Genomic DNA, 9,928 nt, shown 5'->3' on the forward strand with positions numbered 1-9,928 from the left:
AATGGGTGTTATATTGATACCTGTAATAATAAGTCAAAGTAAAGTAGTAGTAAAGCTTTAATGGGTGTTATATTGATACCTGTAATAATAAGTCAAAGTATAGTAGTAGAAAAGCTTTAATGGGTGTTATATTGATACCTGTAATAATAAGTAATAGTAATGTAAAGTAATAGTAATGTAAAGTAGTAGTAAAGCTTTAATGAGTATTGAGTGTTATGTTGATGCCTGTAATAATAAGTCAAAGTAAAGTAGTAGTAAAGCTTTAATGAGTGTTATATTGATGCCTGTAATAATAAGTAATAGTAATGTAAAGTAGTAGTAAAGCTGTAATGAGTATTGAGTGTTATGTTGATGCCTGTCCCACTGGGCAAAAACTGGATGAATCAACATTCTTTCTGCGTTATTTAAAAAAAAAATCTATGTGATGACGTTGAATCAGTGGAAAACGAATTGGATTTATAAAAATAACATTTTTTCACCCAACCTTTAACCTAAATCCAATGACATGGTGACATTTTTGGTTTATTTCACATTGAATTCATGTTAGTTGACAACTCAACCATATGTAAATCAAAACTAGACGTTGAACTGACGTCTGTGCCCAGTGGGGTAGGTCTGACCACACCTGATCAGCACACAAAAATGACATAAAACAGAGGATATATACTACACCCAGTATTTGAGGAAACAGTGGATAACGTGGATAGCAAATCATAGTATAATTTTGGGCAACACAGCCTGTAGCGGTGTGTTGGTAAAATCACCAGCGAAGCAAAGCCAGGGAAAAAAGCCAAATTACAACCTATGTGTAGTGACAATTGCATTGTTTTAATCACCTATGCGTAGTCTAATACAGTGACAACTAAAATATAACAAAAACGATTTAGTCCAATCAATGTAAGCTAAATATGATTGTCCATGGCTGTCCATGGTACTGATTTCTGTGTGTGTGTGTGTGTGTGTGTGTGCGTCCGTAGGTGCAGAAAAAACATGTTCACTCACCCTACATGTAGAGAAACGCCAATGCCATCCGCCTCCTTCATGTTGCTTAAACAGTCTATGACTCTGTCATACAGTACACACTTTTAGTTTTCCTAGGATACCTGGCTAAAATACTTGCTCGCTAGCCTAACTTCCTTTCATGGGCAACTATAAGCCAGCTACTTAATATTAGCCTACTACATCTAGCTACATATCGAACTTCCATCTTCTCAGGCAAGGAGCACAGTGTATGCATTTATGGTTGGATCAGAATTGCCGTTATAATCATTGGCCAGTACTGAGAATTAAGTAAAGCTACAAGTCCAAATCCCTACCTCCATCCATAGCTAATTTAGGAAAGGGACGATTTTACAAGCTAGCCAACGGAGGAAAACAGCACAACAAGATGCAACAATTCTAGTTTTCTGTCAATTCAGGGATTCAGAGTGTTTAATAGTCACATGTACACGGTTGCAGGCTCTGAGCTCCAACATGTAGGAGTAATTGAAATAAAATAATGAAAATGGTAATAAAACAACTATAGAAATATCACTATATACATCATAACAACTGTAGCAGTGATGAATAAATACATGTCCATTGGGGTGGAGGCAGAGTAAAGCCTGGAGGGAATGTTCATAGGGGGAGTAGCAGGGGGGAGGAGGGAGCAGGTAGGTGGCTAGTAGTGGTGGAGTAGGTAGGTGACTAGTGTGATTGGTGTGAAGCCAAATTCAAACTGACTTTCCTTTACACTTTTTTGTTGTTGCGTCAGGACCATTCACAGCTGAGCTCGCTCAGTTTAGCTCAACGCTGATTGGCTATTATTAAAAAATATATATATCAAGGGACGCCAAATGCTGGCTGGCTTCCCATACATTCAATGCTACGGGCGGCAACAATGTCCTACTCTTTTTGACCAAACAGCATAGGAGGGGCGGCAGGGTAGCCTAGTGGTTCGAGCGTTGGACTAGTAACCGAAAGGTTGCAAGATTGAATCCCTGAGCTGACAAGGTAAAAATCTGTCGTTTTGCCCCTGAACAAGGCAGTTAACCCACTGTTCCTAGGCCTTCATTGTAAATAAGAATTTGTTCTTAACTGACTTGCCTAGTTAAATAAAGGTAAAATACATAGACAGAGGGTCGCTGTTTTGTTCGCTTGGACATTTTCTCCGGTGAGTTACATTCAGCCTCTTGTGAATTGAAAGAAATTTATAAAACACAGAGAGACAAAAGATACATTATTTAGTATGTTTTTTGTTTTCTTTCTTGGTCCTTTTTTGGGGGAAGCCTGGCTTCCCTTGGCATCCATGAATACACGTCACTGAACACAGCTATCTGAACGTAGAATTACCATTCCTTAACAGCCACAATGAATGACCTGTATGTCCATAAGATTAGTGCAATGTAGCCATGGATTCTGAACAGTCGTTGTCGGCTAATTGGGAAAAGAGAGACTCTGAAAGTGTTGTCACTTTTTCAAAGTATGCTGCTACTCATTGTTTATTATCTACAATTAGTCACTTTACCCCTACCTACATGTACAAATTTCCTTGACTAACCTGTACCCCCTCACATTGACTCGGTACACAATGTATATAGCCTCGTTATTGTTATTTTATTGTGTTACTTTTTATTTATTACTGTAGTTTATTTGGTAAATATATTCTAAACCCTCGAGCTGCATTGTTGGTTAAGGGCCTGCAAGTAAGCATTTCACGATAAGGTTGTATTCTACACCTGTTGTATTGTGACAAATAACAAATAAAGTTTGATGTGAGTACTTCACTAATACTTGTTTTTGATCCCACTCAAAGCTATGCAATAGGGGACTGCAATCAGTTTAGATTGTGTCCTAATGAGACACAGATTAAACGGATTGAACTCTTTCAAAACAAGGCTCTGAATGTATCAAAAATGAATAAAAATTCAAACAGCAATCTAAATGTCTCTTATGGAATGGGCTGCTTTTCAATCACAAGAATGATTGATTTGTTCTTGCTTGTCGAGAGTCTTTAGTTTAAAAGTGTATATCCACTCAAACATGGTGGCCCATATAGTGTTACAATATGTAAAACAGATGACTTACCCAACAATGTCTGGCTATTAATACAATTAGCATTGGATGTGTTATTAGCCCTTGATATGTTGTACACACAGGCCATGTCCATAAAATAACATTTTCAGAGTGCACACCATATGGGTGCCATAACGCCCCCTACTGGTATTAGGTGTGATGGGCATTCCGAGTCTTTTCAGTGAGCCGGCTGTTTTGGCTCCATTCACATAAAAGAGAGGCTCATTTGGCTCCCAAATGGCTCTTCGTTGAAAATGCTTAAAAATCGACCTAGAATCGTGAAATAAATGACAAATCTCCAATGTAAAGCCCAAAAGGTAGGATACCACTATGTCAGATCATGAAATGTGTGTTCAAAAATGTTTTCCCTGGCCAAATTATTTGGTGACTGAAAAAAATCAGTGTGGACCAGATTGATGTGCTCGCCCCAATATTTATTGTTTCTGCAATGAGAATTCACCCTCTTTAGAGAATTATTTTGTAACTTATGTACAGGAAAAAGTTGTTTTGAGCAAAAAAAAATTAAAAGCAGTATTAGCAGTATACAAAAGTTTATAGTGCACAGCTTTTATCCAAAAGGTTTGACTTTCAAATATAGATTTCATTGATTAAGTAAATTAATGAATGTACTGTTTGGCCTATAGGGTGTGATGTGGCTGTTACATTTCAAGCTTCAATATTCTAGATTACTACATAACAGTTAAGTATAAACAAGACTTCAGTTCAGAGGCGTCATGCCCATAGGGGGCACAGGGGCACGTGCCCTCTTAGATCTGCCCTGTTTGTAGACCCTTTTCTGCAGTTGAATGACCAAAGCGCCCTCTAGTGGCCACATGGGTGGAACGTTAATATTTTTTGGAATTTCAAAATTACTAAACTTAAAAATAAAAAATAATACCAAAAATCTGGTGTTTCTATGTCAAACCATTTTGTTATATTTCAGTCTTCTGTGATGTATATAAAGTGCAATATTGGGATGCAAACTCAAAATGTTAAAAATGTCAACTCAATATCTGACATGGAACAGGTGTCTTCTTTTTTTTAAGCTCATAACCATGTGTGTGAGGTGTATACTTCTATTTCAAAGTAGATTTGTTTAAGACTACCAAGAAATACTCTATGTGACCTTGATTTAGCCCACTGCAGTAAAAGGTAATACTACTAGTCACAAAGCAATTTTATAGAGTTGGCTTTAGCTAGCCCAGATAGGTTCCCAATCTCCCAACTAGCTACCGAGAGGCCATTTCAGGCTATCAATCAAGTAGCTAGCTTGTCCAACTATCTGCATGCCTATAGGCATGCCTGCAGGAAAAGTTGGTAGACTATAAAAATAAGCAATAACTGTAAATGTACTGAATAAGACTCTCATTCCTTTCAATCTTTTACCCAGATTTTAGCTTAGATATGCAGGAAAAAAATACATATTTTTTTTACAAACAATTAAGAACAATGAATATGGCTCTAAATAGCAGGGAAAATCTATTTCAGATGTTTGAAATATGCACAATTTTCCAACTTATGGCCACCACCCCCCAGCCATCCTGTTCTTTGTACCACCTCAGATTTTTGGGGTGCATGATGCCCCTGCTTCAGTTGATTTAATAAATAACACATTCAATAAAACATTTTAAATTACACAGAAAACATCACCAGTGAAAACACATTTAGCAATACACAGCATTCATTCACATCACATTCATAGCAAACCATCATCACGAAATACACAAAGTCCATCGACATGGCTTTGATGACTCAATCCACGTCCACCACGTCCAATGCAGAAAAAGGCTCTCTTCAGAAATGTTCAATCACTCTGTGAAAAGATGAAACTAATTTTATCAACTCGCTTTACTTGCTGACAAAGACAAGTGTGAAGTAGGCTAATAAATATGCCACTAATAAGGACTGTTGGAAAATGCTTTTAGGTGAGTTGGAGGTATATTCTTGCTGTACTAACCAGATCATCAAGATCATCCATCGCAGGTGGCTCTCCTTTCTTGCTCCCTAAATCCTGAATCATCTGAAATGGAAAACCATGAATTAAAGTCACACTCCGTAAGATGGCAAACCTTCAAACATAGACATAAGCCTATTTGGCAGAGTTAAACTTACTTCCGCATATTGTTCGTACTCTGCCATTCCCTCATCCTCTTCGTTCGCCCAGTCTCTCCAGTTTTCGAAGTCTACAGCCAACCAATTTGGCTACAAGGGACATAATAATGATGGAAGAGAGGGAACATGTTGATAGACATTCTTTCTGGTAGAAGATAGACTCTGTAATATGACGGCTTCATAGCATCGCATGGTGACTTTCTGTTTTCAGAAGTCAGCAATAACATCATTTGAATCAGCCAAGACAATTGTCTCTTTCCAGTGTGAGCATGCCCCAAGGGAGGGCACAAATCGTCTTTGTCGCCCCACTGTTTATGATGATGTCATATTGCTGAGTCTACCTTTAACACATGAAGCATTTGTCCACCCTTACATTGCTCTTAACTATTCTCAGCGGGAGACCAAATGTTCCAGTACCTTGAGATTGGCATCTTTCTGAAGACGAGGCCATGCTACATTTTCTTTAACCTTCCTGATCAAGATGTGGATACTGCGATCATAGATTTTCACTTGAGAGTCCTGTTAGAGAAATACACAGTGATGTACTACAGTATCCATAATGCTCTGTAACTTGTATCTGGTTTTTAATACATTACAGTGCTGAATACTGAAGCATAGTGTTTTCTATGTTAGTTGTGAGGAGCAAATTAACTTTGATATGAGAAAAAAAAATGGATCCTTACGAATTTAATTACTTTGTCGTAGAAGTAAATGTGATTGTACATGTTGTTGTCGTCAACGTCTTTGCAACTGTCATAGACACAAATCCACAGAGACATACAATGTCATTAAACGTAGGCTATAACGCAACACTTTGCAATAATAACATATACTATTTATAAGAGCAATGTACAGTCATTATAGAGTGATAACACAGGCCTGTTTGTGAAATCACACACACTTACACACACACACACATAGACACACACACACACACACACACTATTTAGACTAATACAACTTGCTAGATCACACACTTTAGGGTTACAAATTGATCAAACTCACCTTAAAACTATATAGGTATCCTGAATATCAACCTCAACATCCTTGGGGTTTTGCACCATGAAGTTAATGGCCAAATATTTCTTCTTGTCATACCATAGAGTCTGTGCTCCTTGACTATCAATAAAAACAAACAAATCATCATTAAAATATTGTTATATTGCATATGTTAACAGACTAATCACTAAATACCATTTTATTATAATGTAACAAAATGTATTTTCATTTGCATTATATGCCCAATTTACAAGGGATCTACCAACTGGCTAAAAGCACATGGGATAAGAGACCTGGAAACTTCATTTTACAGCGCTAGTGTATAAACCTAGTCTGTCAAATTAGAAAACTGCTTCTTAGCAATACATACCACTCCTCTGGTCTGGGAAGGTTTTTTGGTAACATGGCCATCTTGTTGGTACTTTGTTGATTCTAGGGAGATAATATGCTCCTGGACAGTTATGGTTCTTTTGAAGTTGACTGAGAAAGCAAGTAACCTACTCAGAATAGTTAGCAGTCTATCTACTAGGACCTGCACTATTTTTAGATCAGCTGGTATCAGCTGCTAGGGGTACATATCCCCTCCCCCCTACACTTCCCTATCCCTATAGGCTGTAGTAGAACTCTCTGGAAAGAAGGGGCATTTTCAGTTTTCACTCCAGGACCACCCCACCTTCTGTCAACTCAAGAAGATGGGGGAGGGAAATGAAAAGCTTGCCAGAAGACAGACAGAAACTGATAGTTGCCTCATTTGCCATTTTTAAATAGGGTTGAAGAACTTATTGTCAATATGCTTATTATTGGTCAAAATTGGAATACAAATAGACTCAAGGTTGTGGAAGAAAGTCACACAACAGTCACACACCAGAGGCCTACAAAATGTGGGACATTGCTACATATTCATATTATTTAAATAGCTAAAGTGGATGAAAATAGTATTACCTGGATACTTTTAATTTCAGTGCATTTCCATAAGTTGTCTCAATAAATGCAAGAACCCATTCTCGTGGGGAAAGTATTTCAGCAGCTTTTATTTTGAATGCAGAAGCTGAAAATTGGAAATACTACAGTTGCTAACTTAGTTGGTCATGGCTAGAAGGGATCCAGCTTTTGTCAAATTAACGTCAGAATTAACTTTTCGTAGCAGGTTAGTAGAACTTAAGCAGCAGGTTAGTGTAACGGATGTGAAATGGCTAGCTAGTTAGCGGGTACGCGCTACTAGCATTTCAATCAGTTACGTCACTTGCTTTGAGACCTGAAGTAGGGTTTCCCCTTGCTCTGCAAGGGCCGCGGCTTTTGTGGAGCGATGGGTAACGACGCTTCGTGGGTGTCAGTTGTTGATGTGTGCAGAGGGTCCCTGGTTCGCGCCCGGGTCGGGGCGAGGGGACGCCGTAAAGTTATACTGTTACATTAGGAGCATTAACGTAGCAGGTTAGGAGAATTAGGTTAAGGTTAGGAAAATGGTTAGGGTTATCTAAAATGCAACAATTTATGTTAATGTCATGGAAATTACCATCAGGGACACCTGAAGTCAATATTAAATGAATCATTCTTTATTATCAGCAAGCTGGAGAGGTTCCAACAAACTTAATGCACCATAGTACACGTCAGTCTGGAGCTCTCCCGGGGCAGTCCCGTTAGTTCTCTTATATACTGCTTTCACAGACAAGTTATATTTGCATGATTTAGCTTATTCATTATTCATAATTAATTCATAATTAGCGTTTGGTTCCTGCATGTGACTGGCACGGTCTCCTATCTTAACTTATAGAACATATTCTGGGCGTTCAACCAAAAGGTCTGAGGAGGGGGTCATGATCATCTCTACCCAGCACCTACAGGAATCAATGATTGTATGAGACAAGATGTACAATTCAAGGCTTTCTCTTCAGACAACATTTTCCATCACATTAATTTGACAAGCTAGCTAGCTACTGGAGTGCGTTCATTTCGCTTGAACGTTTGCTATGTTGTGAAACGGCTTTTACTGAACGTCACGTTTCCCCAAAATGTTCTTGTACATTCTTTCGAACAGACTTTGAGGCATGTCTGCTCTGTTCGGTGGGCAATCTGCAGCAACCTCTCTTCATACTTATTTTGGTAAATTTCTAAGATAGGACAAGCGGGAAGCGGGGACAGTCCAGTACAGTAGGGGACGTTAATGGGCGGGGCCACAACGATAGCTAGTCATACACCGTTAGACTGTGGCCTGTCGGAAACTGTTTTCTGTTAATGATGCTAAGGGCAGGTGTTCGGCAGGCAGGAGTGAAGGACACTGTGTGCTAGCTTAGCCAGCTAGTCCTAAGGAGGACTCCGGTACACAGCAGACGGGGGCGACACTGTGTGCTAGCTAGCACATGGTGTCACTAACTATCAAGCTAGTGTAACCGGTGTGAAATGGCTAGCTAGTTAGCGGGGTGTGCGCTAATAGCATTTCAATCAGTGACGTCACTCGCTCTGAGACCTTGAAGTAGTTGTTTCCCTTGCAGATTTTGTGGAGCGATAGGTAACGATGCTTCAAGGGTGACTGTTGTCGATGTGTACAGAGGGTCCCTGGTTCGAGGCCAGGTAGGGGTGAGGAGAGGGACGGAAGCAAAACTGTTACATTGATGCTGTTGACCCGTATAACTGGTTGCTGCAGAAAAGGAGGAAGTCAAAAGGGGAGTGAATGTAACCGGTGTGAAATGGCTAGCTAGTTAGCGGGGTGTGTCAATCAGTGACGTCACTCGCTCTGAGACCTTGAAGTAGTTGTTTCCCTTGCTCTGCAAGGGCTGTAGCTTTTGTGGAGTGATGGGTAACGATGCTTCAAGGGTGACTGTTGTCTATGTGTGCAGAGGATCCCTGGTTCGAGCCTAGGTAGGGGTGAGGAGAGGGACGGAAGCTATACTGTTACACTAACAAGTACACAGTGTCGTCCCAGCCTCCCGCCTGCTGTGCTAGCGGGAGGCGGGACTATCGCTAGAGTGTCCTTCGGCCGTGCCTGTCGGCAATGGTTTTCTCCGGTATGCAGCAGGCGGGAGGCGGGGGCAACCCTGTGTGCTAGCTAACTAGCACACAGTGACACTAACTAGCAAGCTAGATAGATAGTTAGCTACCTAGCATGAGTGAGGTGGGGGCGACCGTAGTCCTTCGTTCACACCTTTCATTCACTTTTTACCTGCAGTTTTTTTAATAACGGTGAGGGCAGGCAGGAGTGAAGGGCACTGTCTACCGGTGTCGCTTCTGCTAGTGTTGATGACACAAGTTTACTGGAGAACTGAGACGAAGTAGAGACTCTGGACAGGGTGGATATTCGTATAATAAAAAGCAGTTTTATTCAGAGGTAAAGATATCTGATACAAGCATGCATGGACTCGTTCATTCAGCTCGTAAGGAACCTGCAGACAGAGCCCAGATAACAGAAATACATAGTCATTTTATACAGGACAGAAAGTAGGTTGAGTCTGGTAGATCTGGTTTTCTGGTTGGTCCTGATCAGGTTGTTGTCTTCTCAGATTGGTCCGGATGAGCTGTGCGTCATCCTTCTGAGTCTTGCAGCAAAAGTTCTTTGTTACCAAATGTTCAGCTAAAACAGGAGATTAGGTGTGTGCGCAGATGTTCCTATTTAATCAGTGTTTATGAAAGGTTTATGTCAGCCCTCTGTCCTTGGTTATGTGTGTGTCTCATTATTTCGTGAAATGCAGACCCAAGCACTCTTTTCTTATCAGTGTTTATGGAAGGTCTGTGCCAGCCCTCTGTCCTTGGGTGTGTGTGGGTCTCAGGT

The 9,928-nt window shown here is 40.1% G+C and overlaps 1 protein-coding gene across 2 annotated transcripts; it reads right to left on the bottom strand.

The window, feature by feature from the left end:
• Positions 1 to 3,467: 3,467 nt before the first annotated feature.
• Positions 3,468 to 6,747, bottom strand: LOC120046312 (putative protein PTGES3L). Of its 2 annotated transcripts, none has more exons than XM_038991440.1 (7): positions 6,536 to 6,747; positions 6,172 to 6,285; positions 5,862 to 5,916; positions 5,584 to 5,685; positions 5,167 to 5,256; positions 5,012 to 5,074; positions 3,468 to 4,867 (listed from the first exon to the last, which is right to left on the bottom strand). In XM_038991440.1, exons 1-7 carry the CDS (start codon positions 6,574 to 6,576, stop codon positions 4,859 to 4,861), a joined length of 474 nt encoding a protein of 157 aa, XP_038847368.1. In that variant the 5' UTR covers positions 6,577 to 6,747; the 3' UTR covers positions 3,468 to 4,858. The 2 variants fall into 2 exon arrangements, with proteins under 2 accessions (XP_038847368.1, XP_038847367.1); XM_038991439.1 differs by having other exon boundaries at positions 5,850 to 5,916; positions 6,536 to 6,746.
• Between the last annotated feature and the right edge of the window lie 3,181 nt (positions 6,748 to 9,928).

This window comes from Salvelinus namaycush, chromosome 4 (assembly GCF_016432855.1).
Source record: "Salvelinus namaycush isolate Seneca chromosome 4, SaNama_1.0, whole genome shotgun sequence".
Lineage (NCBI taxonomy): Eukaryota > Metazoa > Chordata > Actinopteri > Salmoniformes > Salmonidae > Salvelinus > Salvelinus namaycush.

Bases quoted from the DNA above. Each gene is read 5' to 3' on its own strand.
- LOC120046312 (XM_038991439.1), bottom strand. From the start codon at position 6,576: ATGGCCATGTTACCAAAAAACCTTCCCAGACCAGAGGAGTG. The intron at 5,917-6,171 runs GTGAGTTTGATC...TGTCTATGACAG, and splicing joins GATACCTATATAGTTTTAAG to TTGCAAAGACGTTGACGACA. The intron at 5,686-5,849 runs GTAAGGATCCAT...TTTCTCTAACAG, and splicing joins ACGACAAAGTAATTAAATTC to GACTCTCAAGTGAAAATCTA.